This window comes from Motacilla alba, chromosome 5 (assembly GCF_015832195.1).
Source record: "Motacilla alba alba isolate MOTALB_02 chromosome 5, Motacilla_alba_V1.0_pri, whole genome shotgun sequence".
NCBI lineage: Eukaryota > Metazoa > Chordata > Aves > Passeriformes > Motacillidae > Motacilla > Motacilla alba.
This window is the reverse complement of record NC_052020.1, coordinates 29598107-29612801: the sequence shown is the minus strand read 5'-3', so window position 1 is coordinate 29612801 and position 14695 is coordinate 29598107. Positions and strand designations below refer to the sequence as shown.

Below are 14695 nucleotides of genomic sequence, written 5' to 3'. Positions count from 1 at the left end.
AAATTCTTCAAACACCCAATCAGCCTGCTGTTACACTATTTTCATAAAGTTTCTTGTTTTATCTGAGTACCTGTATCTGACAGCCAGATTCTGCAGAGCCTTCAGAAAGGCAGCATGCTCAATATCTTCCCTGAAGTCATAGAGGAATTTGATAGCCTTCTATCCAGAGATTCATTTCTGTACAGATGTTTTGTTCTCTGAGTTGTACTGAAAAGAAGTCCTTTCATCACCAAAGGCAGAATATGATACATACTTGTTTATTTATTAGAATAGCCATGTATTTGGGATTTTCCTCAAAAGCTACAGCAATGAGCACAATAACAGCACAACATGTGTTCAAATATTTAAGAGAGCTCATAAAAAAGCTTGCCAGCAAAAGTGCAGTTTTAATTATATGCAAGAACAAGAACGGGCAGTGCAGTTTCAGCTGCAGATACCATTTCCTAGGGTTGGTCCAGAGAAGACTGTGAAATCCACGGCTGTCAAAACCTTTCAATTCTGGAAAAGCTGCCTGGAAGAGACAGGGTAAGGCAGGTAAGGCATTTATTGCTCTCTGCTGGGAGGCACAGATTGTTTTGTGCTGACTGAGCAGAGCTTCCAGAAAAAGCAATTTCCTCCTGCTAACATGAGCCTTGCTGGGGCCCATCAGACTCCCTAATTCATATATAAGAAAATCTCCTGCTTCTCTTTTCTCACACTTACCACCTGCATAATGCCCAGTTCTAGTCACAGCCACCCAACAGCCACCCACCACAGAGGACTGAGCATGCCTGAGGGGGTAAGGAGCCAGAAGGATGTGAGATACTGCATAACATCATAAATCTTGCAGTTTGGGAGTGTTTCAGCCAAAAGTGTTTCTCAGCAAAGGCTTTGAGATTTATCCAGACCAGCCATAGCTCTGCAATTGCTGTGAGTGTGTATGGGGGAAAAAAAAGTGTGCATCTCAAACACATCAGCGAATTAAAAAGATACAGTTCCCACTCTCCAGAATCAGTCGGGGGAAAAAGACAAAACATGTCTGAGACAAGAGAAAGTACATTTTCCTCTGTCCTCTGGTGATATCCTGGTCTCCTTTTCTCAAGCCACTTTGGTAAGCTTGATGTCCCCTGAGATCCGCAAAGCTTTCACCAAGTTCAGAGGCTGAATGCGGTGAGTGAAGTCACAGAGCTGCCGTCCATCAAGCAAGACTCGTATTTGCTGGTGTTCACATAAGAGCTCCATCTGCAGTGGAAAAGACAGGGAAGGGTGTTAGAGATCAGCAGAAGGGCTGATTTCAACAGCATGGACTTAGAACTAAATGTTACAGGGATAATGAAGCACAAAGTCTACCAGTTCTTCTGAAATGCCCCTAATAAATAACCTACCCTCTTCTGAGATGATTCTGCAAAGCTCCAGTGGGTCCTCTAATGATGATTAGAGAAAGGGATGCCTCTTTCCCATCAGGGCTTGAACTGTTTCTGTCTGTGCCATACTTGACTAGTTAACCTGGCAATATCAGTGGCTGGCTGTTTGTGGTCATATACATAGCCTTCAGCTTTTCTACCCTCCTTTTCTCTACCCCATTCATAGTATCTGAAAAATTACCTTGAACGTGTCACCTGCTGTAAATGGAAAGTAGGGAATAGTCTTCTCTTCTCTTCCCCATTTCCCAGCAATTCGTGCATTTCGGGTGATGGATTTCTCACTGAAGTTAACTGTAAATAACAGCCCAACATCTTTGTTGGCATCCACTGGATCACATAGCAGAGTCACTGAAAAGCTGAAAAAAAATCTATTAAATGACTGGAACTTTCAGAAATGTGAAAGGTCATGGTGAACATGGCAGATGCTTATAGAGACTAGTGACAGCTCTCAGTTCCATGTCAGACTGAAATACAGGACTTCTAGAGGCTTAGAAGCTGGAGAAAGAGATGAGACCCAGCTGGTCTTTGTTTCCTGCCCCAGTGTCCAGTAGAATGCTAGTGATATCTCATGTTGCTTTCTCTCTGTCTTGACTGAAATCAAACCCTTCAACAAGTACTCATTTGTGTCTTAAAAGAGATTATGGCATACTCTTCACCAGTGGAAGCAGTAGAGCTGATAGCTACAGATACAAAAAAAAAAGTGTAATGATGAGTATAGCTGCTGTTATCCAGATAAAAGACAGCAATGAACCTCCACCTCTTGTGCCAAAACTGGTTTTTAAATGGTGTTGATTCCAACCCCCCCCCAATAGACAACCAAGATTCAGGTTGAGAATTGCACCTCTTCCTGAAGGAGAAATGCCATTTGTGTGTTCCCTCCAGTTCACATTAGATAAGGGCAAGGAGTAGAAAATCTTGTCAGGGCAGTCAGAAAGGCCAAACAGTAAACTCTTCCCTGACCTTTTAATCTTAGTCTGAGTGCAGGAAAATTAAATAAGGCCATAAATTGTTAATTTGTTTGACTTTCTTCCTTCAAAGAGCACATACCTCCAAGAAAGTGTCTGAATTTAGAAGAAAGGTAGGAGCATGTGTAACAGGGTGAAGCCCCCAGCAGTCCCTTCACCTACCTCTTGGGTTTGGAATGTACCATGCCTATGACTGTGAGTTTCATGGTTGGTCTCAGGCCACCTTTGATTTCACCAACATACTGCTCCACCTGCAGGGAACAGTGAAAATGGCTTCAGTGGGTCATACTGGGGGTAAACCAGCTTCAACAGCTGCTTTGATCACCTGATATGACTTGGTTTATTTTTATACGTACAAAAGAACTTAAAAGTATTTCCAGCTCAAAGTACTTCTTGCACTCTGATGACACAATAAATCTGGTAACAGCACTCCAGTTGCTCTGGTCGCAGTGGATGAGAAGCTTTGTGGCAGCATGATGTGTGGTGCAGACTCTGCTTGAACCTACTCTGTCCTGCCACCTCAAATTTGCTGCCAGATTTTGGTGGGCTGACTTGGTCAGTCCTTACACCAGGCCAGGCAGCCTCTGTACTCCACTGTAAAAAAGCAGCGTAGATGCTGCCCTGCCACTGTATGTTGACCACATCCTCACAGGCAATTCCAGTCCTTTTGTGACAGTGACTTTGAAAAGTCACACTTTTCCAGAGGCAAAAAATGGCTTCTTGGTGGATCTGCTTTTGTTCTGTCCACAGAGACCTGTGATTGCAAGCTGCACCCAAAGATCTGAGCTACATTTGCTTTTCCCAAGCAATTCTGTAACAGCTTTGATGGTCAGTGGAGGAAATAATACAGGCCATAGCTGACATGGAAATATTAAAGAGAGAGACCTTGGAAACGATAGGGATGTTTTGAGGCTTCATTTTCAGATATGGCTTTAAAATGTAAATGTCAGAATACTACAGTGCAGCATGTAATCGCTCCCCATGCAGATTCACTTAGAAAGAAGCTGCTATAAAACACTAAATGTTATTAGTGACTTGCATAACACTGATAATATTCCAAGGCAAGGCACAACAGACCCTGTTTGAGATAAAAAAGAGCTTTATCGTTCCAGTGTCCCAAGGTAAAAATTCAGACAGTTTTGCTAGAAGACCTGCACAATATATGCACACAAATTCAAGATAAAAAATGTTTTTCCTGTACCTCGTTTCCTAATTTTATTATACTAGTTGTGTCTTCTGCTAAGATGACGTTATACAGTTTATTTTCCCACTTAGATATTCCTATCCAGCTACCTTTAGAGCTTCACAGATATATTAAAAAACCTCTAATTCCTAATAAGGCCAATATTGGAAGAATAATTTTAAAATTTACCTTCAAAAATGACAGCAGTACTACTAGTTGTTAATGGTGTAAATTTACTCTTGCAGGAGTGTACAGGTGACTCCAGCAAGTATTTTTGAACTTTGTAATAAAAGAAATGCATCAAGCACTCGATGTGTGTTACGTAAGGAAATTGCTTGTCAAGTAAAGAATCGGACTGTAGGGAGTTACTTTAAACTGGATAAAGCAATTAGAAAGCAGATAATAAACATAAAAGATCTCACGATAAATGAAGTTCATGTGCATAGATGTCTCATGTCCCACTGAAGCTTCTTCCTTGCCTGGAGACAAGATGCAAAATACTACCCCAAATTGAACGTGCACATTGCAAAATTGTTTGTGCAGAGGTGCACCATAATAAGTACCATCACTAAAGGCACAGGGTATGAGAACTGAATAGAACAGATGACGACCACATGGTCTCAAGAGTTACAGCTCATCCAGCGTGGCTGGAGGAAATTCAGAGCCAGGACTGTCCGCACACCATTTATGTGTGGACACCTAGTTAACCGTAGAGGCGAGAAATTCTCGGGTAGATGTAAGAAGTAAGGTAGATGTAAGAAGGTGTAGAAACTCCTGCAAGCTTCTCGCAGAGTTTATGAGTGCGTCCCAGCATATGCACATGGGCATAGCTCCCATCCCGTATTTTCTGTTCAGGAGCCCTGAGGACTGACTTGGTCACTTACTTTGGCACACCTCTCCTCTGTCATCACCGCTCTCCCTCCTACGCTTGCCTCGCCGCTGCAGTCCCCGGAGGAGTTTTTGTTTTGCGCGTCAGGACAAAAGCAAACAAAAAGCCCGGAATAAAGGAAGGATGTTGAGGGGGGGGTCTTATCTCTGCCAAACACTGGCTGGACACCACCCAGCCCAGCAGCTGAGTCACTGCGCCTGGTCCCGTGTGAGTGAGGGAGGCTCGCAAATAGCGCGGCGGCAGGGCAGGGCAGGGGGATGCCGCTGAGCGGCACCTGCAGCTGTGCCTGCGCATTTTGTACGAGCATTGAAAATTCCGGGTGACCGTGCGCAACCTACTCGTAAGATTCTCTCTACAACATATGCATACTTGTATATGTGATACATACAAACCCCACGTCATTTATTTATTGATACCAACTCTCTCCTCTCTCAAATGCCTAACTACATATGTGTGTGTATACATATACACAATTTACAGCCTTATATATACATCTACATATAGGTCTGTACACCCCATGTATATACCTATATATACTGTATACACTGTAGATGCGTATATATATATGTGTACCAGAGTAAAGTATATGTAGAGGGTCATACAGCTGTACAGGGGGTACATGTACGCCCACACACACGTACGAGCACCTTTGCGGCTGTGAGTAGGTGTATTTACGAGCGCGTCCGCACCCACAGCCGACCGCACCAACCCCTCCGCCTCAGCCGCGCCCCGCCCCCTCACGGACTCCCGCGTCCGCACGGGGGGCGGAGCTTCGTCCGAGAGCCAATCAGAGCCTAATGAGGCAAGAACAAGGGGCGAGACCAACATACGGGGCGGGGAAACAGGCGTGGTTAGTGAGGGGCGGGGCTTGCGCTGCCCGGGCTCCCGCGGCGGCGTCAGGCGCCCCAAACAAACATGGCGGTTTATTTACATTCCGCCCCGGCTCGGCCAATGGGCGGCTGCCTTGCCCGCGTGCCCGGCCGGCGGCGCGGTCAGCTGAGGCGGCGCCCAAGATGGCGGCGAGGTGGGGCGGCGGTGCCGGGGCGGTGCCGTAGAGCCCAGCGCCGCCGGGGCCGCGCCGTGCCCCGCCAGGGAGCGCGGCATCGCCGCATCGCCCTCGTGTGTGTCACCCCGTCCCGGGTCATCGCGTCGTCCCGGGAAGATGCAGTCTTTTGGGAACGAAGAAGCGGATTCTCTGGAGCGTCTTTTCGGGTTTTTCTGCGAGTGCGTACGGCGTGGGCACTGGGAGCTTGCGCAGGCCTGCGTGCCCCAGCTGAGCCGGTGGCACGGGGACGGCCCCGGGAAGGTGGAGGCAATTCTTCAGGCTCTGGTAGCTTGTCCCGTGGGGGCAAGGTAAGTAAGGTAGTGCTCTGGTTCCGTAGACTTGAATGTGAAATGGGGAGGAGCAGTTGGCTTAGTGTTGGCTGTGGGAGACAGGTAGAATCAGGGAAGTAGCACTTCAGTGCTGAGGTGTCTTGTGATGCTGTTGTCTGAACTTTGATGTCTTATCGCTGACCAAGAATTTAGCAGGCTGCCCATCCCACCGGGATAACGAGTTGTGTTCATTTACGTAGCTGATATGGTGATTGATACAAGCTTAAAACTACTTGGAAGCATTTCAGAACTGATTTTGTTAGATTTTACCGAGGGAAAGGGACCATCTCTTGACATTACATTTCTTTGACACTGAGCTTCAGTTAGTTAAGAAATGGAAGCACCAAAATCAGCGGTGTAGTTATTTAAAATGTTATCTTGTTTCCAACTCTTGAAAAATCCTCTAATTTCTAAAACTGCAATTCTAAGAAGTTCAAATTATGCTATTGATTTCTTGTTTCTCTCACACTGTGTTTTGGAATGGCATCGGTCTTACTCAATCCCAGTTACTTTTTATCTCTTTATTTTTTCAGTTAGTTGTATATGGAGGGTGACTTTCTAGCGCTTCAGGGAACATTGGTATTCCCGCTATCTAATCAGATGTGATACTTCTTCACATTGAAGTTTGTGTAACATTTCAGCAAAGGTTCTAAGAAACAATTTACGCTGACAGCAGCTGAAGGAGTCTGGAGGAAGGTGTGCTCATGGTTAGATGAATATTGCTAACAGCCACTGATACATAAGCATTTTCAATCTTTTGATCTTTAGTAGCTGGGGTATCACATTTAAAGGCTTTAGTTACAGTGCTGAGATTTTTAAAGGACAGGAAACAATATTGTGCTTTCTCCTTTTCCTGGTCCCTTTGACAGTACCGAATATGTTCCCAACTGTGTAGGCTTTGGGATGTTGAAGTGCTGCAGGATGTGAAGTGCTGATGGAAATTAGAAGGATTCTTAGTTCAGTTAGTACATTGCTTCACTTTTAAGTTGGCTGTAGAGCTGCATTTGGGTGCTGTGACCTAAAACTTCGCTTCATTTTTTTGGTAGAAATAGGCAAAACAGGAAATAGCAGTGTTTGGCAAGTGGTCACATTTCAATGAAATCTGCTGAAGTGCTCAAAGAGAGCTGTACAGACTGATCTTTGGACCAGAACTAGATTTCTTTGTTTTGAGGAACTATGCCAGTAGTATTTGGCCTATCTGAAAGCAGTTATTTGCACAGCAGAAGTCACTGAGTTGATGTGCAAGAACACCAATATTCTGGTTTCTCTGCATTTTTTCCTTTGTCTTTGGTTGCTTACTTGTCTTTGTTTTTGTCTTACTCAAAGAAATACAAAATCAAAATGATCTCCGACAGTGTTTTCCTGGATCTTGGATATGGAGACAACCTTGTATAATCCACTGTATATGCTCCTTGCTTTTGTAGATGGGGACAGAATTCTAGCCCAGCAAGAACTGCATGGCTTTGGCTTCTTGTTCTGGAAAAATGGCTTGCCATGAATCAGGTACAGAAACATCTTGATGACTTCCAAATGCACTTTATAGCTCTGACTTCCAAGTGCAGAATGTGTCCCTAGTTGCTTATTTAAATGTAGGCTTTCCCATGTTTCATGGAATTAAGTTCTCAAGGTATCTGGAGACATGCACTGCTTTTGCATTTAACAAATTTATCAAGAAAAAACTGTAATATTCACACTGAAGAGAAAAACTAGTTTGGTTTTTCTTTAAGATATTCTAAGCTTTTCCCATTCATATAAATGAAAATCAGGAGTGCATCAACTCCTGCATTTGTGCAGCACCTCTCTTACATTAAACATTAAATAGCTCAGGCATCAGCTTATAAGCTTTAGATGGTGAGGGATGTGCATACTTTTTTTTTTAAAGTAATTTGTCCTTGGCACTACTTAGACTTGCATTTTTTCTTTACATTCTGAGGAATTGATGGTTTTGTGATTCTTGATGAGGTCTGTTTCCAAATGATAAATAAAATCAACTGATGTGAGAGCAGAACCTGACTGAAATAGCCTTGAATTGAGGATTAGGTTACTTCAGAGAGATATTCCAGTCTGCCTCGAAGTGTTAATGAAATAGCTATGATTATGCTTATATGCTAATGTAAACAAAAGTTTTATTGACTAATATATTTCCCATTCTTATATGGTTTCAGAAAACTGTTCCAGTTGCTCTTCAGAGAGAAACTGAATTTTTGTTGTTCTTGGAAGAACTACAGAAAGATGTCTCTGAGGAAGTCCTAAAGGTGAGCTGCTTCTATGCCCTATTTCTTCTTGTTCTGCAGTATGCCCAGCTTCATCAGATCAAAGTTAATGCTTCCTGTTAACTGCCTGAGATGTTAATGTATTATTAATCTTCTAGGCAACCGAGAGAGAGTGTAATTCAGGTCCCTTTGTGAAGTTAATCTGTGCCTGCAAGTGATTTCTCTGGCTAGAGTGGAGGCTGCAGGCAGGCAAGGAACAGGTTTTTCTACGTGCCGTTCTTAACACACATCAGTCCTGACTGCAGCTGCTTGCCGCAGCCTTCAATCCATAGACACCTGTAATAGTCATAAACCTACAACCCTCTGTGAGCCAAAATAAACTATAGTCAGTTAGCACATTTTAAAAGTATGTGTATTTTCTTTTTCTTTCTTTGGGGATCTTAATTGTCATCTCCTATGCATCCCTTTTCCCCCTTTCTGGAAGCTTTTGGATACTCTACTATTACTGCTGACGTTGCCTAGGGATTGGTGTGACATATGTTCTGAGATCCAGAATGCATTTTCTATTATTAAATAAAAGATGCAGGCTGATTTATTTGAGAAGTATGTGGAAATGTGCAAAGATGGATTTATATCAAAAGCAAGTATAGAGCGGAATATCAGCAAAGTTACTATCTGTAGAACTGTCCTAATTTGATGTTAGTTACAGATTCTGATGTGACGTGGTGTGTGAAATGTCATAAGATGTTGCTTCTAGTTCTACAGATTCTAACTCCTTTAAGATACTAATTTTTGGTTTGTCTGTATTTTAAGAGGAAAATGAAAATTTACTATGTTCAGGGGCTATTTCAGCTCAGGAAAAGCTGTTCAGTATTTCACTAAGGAAACAGAATTAGCAATTACAGGATGAAAGCAAGCAAAGTAAACTTGAATGTTGATTAAAATAAATCTGCTTGAAGTCTGTTAATGAATAATGAAGTCTGTGCATGTTGCATATCTCACCTCTGAGGTCATGAATGATTCCACCATTGTCCAGACTGTCCACCAGTGTTGCTCAGAAACATGAGATTCAACAATCTTATATCTTTGTCACAATTTCTGAAATTGTAGGTTTGCTTCTGATAGGTAGAAAAATTATTGTTGCTTAAGAAAATCTGTGAGATTGCTTCTGAATCTGTTGGCCAGTTTTAATCAGATTTTAAAAATTGATGAGGATGATATAGTTGGTAGATAGATGGTACAAATCTGGAAAAGTAGGAGGGAAAAAAAAAAGCCCCACACATCATTATGCTCTTAGAGACCTATCGAGATACAGTTACATTTGGATGTTGCTTAGAGGTAGAGTATGGCAGTGCTTCAGCCATCCCATAGGGAGTGCTATGGTTCCTTGCTTGTATATAGTCTTTGTAGTGTACTTGTGTTTTAGAGGAGTCTTTGTATTTTGTTACGTATTCAGGCATATCCACTCTTCTAGGAAAGATACTGGACAAGGCGGACCATTATTAATGGATTTCTTTAGTAGTATGGTGTTTCCAAATTGATTTATCTGCTTGCTTTCAAGTTTCTTTTATTTTTTAAATAATTAATTTAATATATTAATGTCGTCTAAAAGGCTTACTCTTTTATTATTTTCCTGCCAGGAACTCTTTGAAGCATTTGAGTGCACACAGAACAAGCCCATCACAGACAGCAAAAGAAGAGATGACTGTTCTCACAAATTCAGTTTGGATGCTGTTTCAGCTCTCCGGAAGCTTTTGCTGCGGGCTCCCCAGAGGGCAAAAACCCTGCTGGAGTTCTTCCAGGGGGAGCAAGGCACACACTGCTCCTCACTCCAGCAGTATCGCTCTCTACAAAACATCTTTGTTGAGTTTCTTTGTGACTCCTTGAAATCTCTGCAGAGGCTTCAGAGCAGCTCTGAGCTTTCAGCTGAACTAGATCAAAGAGAACTAGTAGATACAATTTACGCTGCTCTCAGTATAGTGACTTTTGAAGTGGAGCATCAAGCAGCTGAAATAAAGCAATTATTCAGGGAGCTCTTGGATGTATGCTGGGCTGAGGGGAGCCCACTGAGGGAAGAGAAGCTACTAAACTGTATGCTGAGGAAACAGAGCCATGGCCTGCTAAGCCTCTATAGCAGTGTTGTCACAGAAAGAACAAGAGAAAAGTTTTTGTTGTCAAAATCAATACAAAAAGGTTTGTTTCACTTTTTGCTTTGTACTAATCTCCTGTTTAACAAAACTGTTAAGGCATTAGAAGTCAGGCAGTGCTCTTGCTAAGGTGCCTTAACAAACCATGGAGTCTTTAGAAAGACAATGCTAAAATGATCCTTTAAGCAAGGAATTGGCATAGGAACACTGGTTCTCTCCCCTACATTTCTGCACTCTATGCTGTGTTTTGTGATTACTTCCTTTACGCCTTGTGTTCTATTTTGATCTGCTGAGCATTTCTCTTGATGAAAATCTCGCTTATAACTTGAAGTTTGCTACTCCATATGTATACAGTTTTTATTCGTTCGCCTCCCAACTCAGGGTCGTCTATGTTGGAGTATGTTCCATTTCTGGCCAGTAGCAGTTCAGTCACTTCAATAACCTCAAAATGTTCAAACCCCTTAATACTGAAAAAGAAAACTTATAAAAGTGGAAGGAGCTGTGGAGAAGGGTGATATCCCAGCAGGAGGGAAGATGCACTTTGATACCTGCTCACTTGCCTGAGCCCAGCTGTTGGTTTTGTACCAGCCATGGCTTCACGGCTTGTGTCTAACTGCCTGTAACTGGTACTGATTACTTGATCATCCTGATGGGTCCCTTCCAGCTCAGCGTATTCTGTGATTCTTTGAGGATCTCAGCTGAAGCTGAATGGCAAGTGATGCCCATGGCCTTGCAAGGAGGGAAAAGCTAGAATGCCTACCCTCTTTTGCTCACCTCTGTTCACTGTGGTGTAAGTCAGTGGGGTTTGTATCCTCGCTTCTCCTTTCACTCAGGGATGGCTGAAGGGAAGCTCAGGCTGGTGTGGCAGACTCTAGAAATTCTGATAATAACTACAGTTAGTGCTTCCTCGCGGGGAAAAAGAAATGGAGATCCACATACCTTCACTCTCATTGAGAGTAGTTTGGGTCTCACTTTGCACAGATCCGAGACGTTCCAGTGCTGACAAGTCTTTGCTAAAGCTCTGCAGAGTAGTGCAGTGTCTTGAGCACAAGTGAGAATTCATGCAACTCACAGATAAGGGTGTGCATGGCTAAAGAAAGTCAAGCAGTGTGACCTGAGCTGGTGCAAACAGCCTGGCTTTTGCTATGTTAATGATTGTCAATACAGTGTTTCTGGTTTTCTGTCTGACCTCTGTCAAATTTCTTTGCTTGGTCTTCCTGTTACCCAGTAGTAACATGCTGGTTAATGAATGAGGAAATACTGAGTGTTTCTCAGTTTAAGTAACAGCAATTATGCTTCTCTCAGAGGTACCTCTCTCTACTGGAAGGTAATCTTGTTGTGATGTTTTTAGGTTCATCTGAGCAGCTGGATACAGAGCAAACTGTGATGACTTTGTTCTCAGATCCCAAAGAAGCTCCTTCTTGGAAGACAGCTTATTTCTACTGCTTGAGCAGCAGCAAGCACTTTCTGGAACAGATTCTGGTACAGCCGTAAAATCATTAACAGGGAAACCCAATGGAGGCTAAAGTTAGTCCCTGTGTTGAGTGTATCTCAGTGGTGCACAGAAGCATTTTGTATTCAAATAGTGTTTGCCAGGGGTGATGACTAATAGGAGCAAGAAGGTAATGCTGATAACTCCCCTACTTGCAGTAGTGCAATAAAACTGGTGAGATTTTTGGAAAAGCTTGTCTGCATGCAGATTGAAGATTAAATCTTCAGGGTTTAAGAAGTCTCATTTTCTGCTTGTAGTTTTGTTGGATACACAATTTACTTCATGACCTTGAACTTGTTGCTTTCTAATGCTGGTAGACTTGGGGCATTGAGAATAGTTTGCACGGTAAAATTTGTGGTGAAAACAGTCTGTTATGAATTAATTGATTTTTATGTAGGTACATGGATAGAAGAAATAGAATACAGGCGGGTGATTACTGTTAAAGTGTGAGGTTTTAAGGCTGAGCATATTTCAACTTTTGCATAATGTGCTTGTAGAAGTGTCTTACATTATGCCCTTGGCAGAAATGTAATAAATAGAAGGAATGCCAAGATAATGTAGAGGGGAATGTCAGTTGGCTCTGCAGTAAGCATTTGAAAAATGGTATTTTTTCCTCATGACATCTTTACTAATGAGTATCCTGATGGCTTGGACAATATAAGTTTAGGGAAGTTCCGGGTGCAGAACTTCACTATTTTAGTGAAGCTGATATTAAAATGGCTACTTGCTTACATAGTCTTCCAGGCATTATGAGTCTCCACATTTTGGAAAAATTAATAGTTCTTTCTTTTATTTTCTAGATGGCTGCATTAGCTTTACTAAAAAGAGAAGACTACTCGGGCCTGAAGAGCTTGTTGAGGAGAGAATTCAACCCCCTTAGCCGCCTCTTGGTGTTGTTAGGATGGACTCATTGTCAAAGCTTGGAATCAGCAAAAGCATTGCTATGGACTCTACACAAAACTCAGGTAAATGAGCAGGAAGCAAGTGGTAGTCTCCCAGACTGAGTCCAAATAATGCAATTTGTTTGCAAAAACAATTAAAACTGGGGAGTTTTCAGTGAGAATGTCAGTCTTCCTCAAGATGGAATTGAAAAAGCTAAGATATTACAGTGATATGCAGGTGACATTATGTAGGGACACTTGCCTTTCTTCTGATTTCTTGGCTGTGAAGACAGTATGACTGCAAAGGAGACTGAAAGTTTCTCTTGCATGAACTCATAAACTGTCTCTGCTGTTAACATGAGCAGCATAAAGAGAAAAGACAGCAGTGGTTGTTGATTAGTTTTGAAAACAGCTGGGGCATCTTTCTTTCATGTAATTTCCTTCAGTGAGGAAAAAGTTCAGGTAGTGACTAATTCAGGCCTGAGTTTAACAGCAGGGTAGCTTGGAAATTCTCAAATACAGAAAATATTCATTCTAAAAGCAAAATGATAAATGACAAGAGCTGTGACCAAAAAGATCTACCTTGTTGGGGGGCAGTCTTCATCTGTGCAAAAGAGATGAGGTTCCAGCTCTGAAAGTGTAGTTGCACTTCAGATGATGCCTGCTGGCTAGCTTAGATGTCAGAGGTGGGGAGATGAGGAGCCTTGTACTGCTGGGTCACAGTGCAGACCTAAGCTGGTATTGCCTTAAGGGAGTTATTCTCTGTTGGTAATACACCAAAAGTCTATTCAGTAGCTTCTGCAGATCTGATTTTAGCAGGCAGTCATCTGTAGTAGAAAAGCACGTGGGAAAGGAGAATAGCCATCTGCTACCCAGTATGTCATCTTTTGAGTACATGATTAGTTCTAGAGATTACCTTTAGACTGTTAGTAAGAAGCATTAATTTGCATTTTATAAGCTATTCTTGAAAAGGGATGTAGCCACCTTTCTATGATCTGTAGATATGTCAAGGGGAGGTGGACTGACTTTTATGTGCTGTCAGAAGAGCCCTCCTTTGCTGGCTTTAATAAATCTGGCAGTTTTCTGTATTTGAAATTTATTACTAGGTAAAGTCTTGCAAACATGCATTTGTGACACAAGCTTGGTTCTGCTGTCTGGCTGGGGGATTTGTTGTAATGAGATTCTTTTATTTGTCTTTCCACTTAGGATCTGTGCAATGATTCAGTATTGAAAGATTTTTGTGATGGACTGTGGACTCACGTGGAAGTTCTTGAATGGTGCATGCAGCAAAACAGGTAAAATGATCAGAAGGACTTTTTCCAAACTGTCTTGCCAAATGTACCTGTTAAGTCAGGTTACGCATGCAAATAGAGAAGGCATTATTTTCTTGGCTAATCATGTAATAGTGACTGTATATACAAACTCTTGAAATGTCTCATGGGTTGCAGTTATGCTCTTTGTTTCTCTTTTTAATTGCAGTAGTTTGGTTCACTCAGAATTAGAGTGGGAGTTATATCTTTAAACGTGGCTGAGACTTAAATCTGTGTCACTTCTTTGTTCTCTCTTGTAGTATTACTGTCCCAAGGAACGTTCTGTTGCAACACTTGCACAATCTGGATTGCCACACTGCGGTGTATTCTCTGCATCATCTCACCAATCTTCTGGCACTGAATGAAGATGATGTTATTGAGCTTCTTCAAAAAGTTCCTGCTAGAGACCAGCAGATGCAGGGTAAATGTGTAGGGTTGTGAGAACACAGAAAACTCACAATCCGTTGAGGATGTCTGTTCAGTACATCTGCCAGGATTTGTTCTCTCTCTCTCTGTGACCTGCTTCTGTAATTGTGGGAGATACCAGTTATTAGCTGTTTTGTGGAAGAAATCTAGAGAGCATGTGGAAACTATTTTAGAAGCCTTTTGGGGAGTAAATTACCTTTCAAGAAGAAGTTGTGAGATCTCTTTGATCTCACAAGGACAGATGTCTGAAAGAGCTTTTTCTAGATGGTAACCAGACTTTGCACATGCTCATGATACATGCTGCTCATTGTAACTTCTGTACTGTGTAACACCTTTAGTTTGAAAAGGAGGTGTATGGTTTGTATTTCATTGCACTTTAATTGAAAATCAAAGAGCAAAACCAGATGAAATT

At 42.2% G+C, this 14695-nt stretch overlaps 2 protein-coding genes across 8 annotated transcripts in view; one reads left to right on the top strand and one right to left on the bottom strand.

The window, feature by feature from the left end:
- Nucleotides 1-241: 241 nt before the first annotated feature.
- LOC119701988 (galectin-related protein A-like) lies at nt 242-11513 on the bottom strand. 5 transcript variants are annotated; one of them, XM_038139323.1, is made up of 5 exons: nt 11147-11511; nt 10949-11054; nt 2531-2619; nt 1585-1759; nt 242-1221 (listed from the first exon to the last, which is right to left on the bottom strand). In XM_038139323.1, the coding sequence occupies exons 3-5, from the start codon at nt 2572-2574 to the stop codon at nt 1078-1080; spliced, it is 363 nt and encodes a 120-aa protein (XP_037995251.1). In that variant the 5' UTR covers nt 2575-2619; nt 10949-11054; nt 11147-11511; the 3' UTR covers nt 242-1077. The 5 variants fall into 5 exon arrangements, with proteins under 5 accessions (XP_037995251.1, XP_037995248.1, XP_037995249.1 ...); XM_038139320.1 differs by lacking the exons at nt 10949-11054; nt 11147-11511 and adding an exon at nt 4436-4611 and having other exon boundaries at nt 242-511; nt 1038-1221; XM_038139321.1 differs by lacking the exon at nt 10949-11054 and having other exon boundaries at nt 11114-11513.
- Nucleotides 5395-14695, top strand: part of ZFYVE26 (zinc finger FYVE-type containing 26) — a 46111-nt gene continuing 36810 nt past the window's right edge. For 2 of the 3 annotated variants that reach the window (XM_038139304.1, XM_038139302.1), the window contains exons 1-8: nt 5395-5793; nt 7239-7317; nt 7980-8069; nt 9668-10220; nt 11526-11656; nt 12467-12631; nt 13754-13842; nt 14118-14278. In XM_038139304.1, the coding sequence (XP_037995232.1) occupies nt 5603-5793; nt 7239-7317; nt 7980-8069; nt 9668-10220; nt 11526-11656; nt 12467-12631; nt 13754-13842; nt 14118-14278 (1459 nt within the window). In that variant the 5' untranslated portion in view covers nt 5395-5602. Of the gene's footprint in view, nt 5794-7238; nt 7318-7979; nt 8070-9667; nt 10221-11525; nt 11702-12466; nt 12632-13753; nt 13843-14117; nt 14279-14695 lie in introns of those variants that run through there. The other variant, XM_038139305.1, reaches the window with a different exon arrangement.

Coding starts and splice junctions, on each gene's coding strand:
- LOC119701988 (XM_038139319.1), bottom strand. CDS start 4,459: ATGACAGAGGAGAGGTGTGCCAAA. Junction 2,620..4,435: donor CAGAGGAGAGGTGTGCCAAA/GTAAGTGACCAA, acceptor TGTTCCCTGCAG/GTGGAGCAGTATGTTGGTGA. Junction 1,222..1,584: donor CAGCAGGTGACACGTTCAAG/GTAATTTTTCAG, acceptor TTTCCACTGCAG/ATGGAGCTCTTATGTGAACA.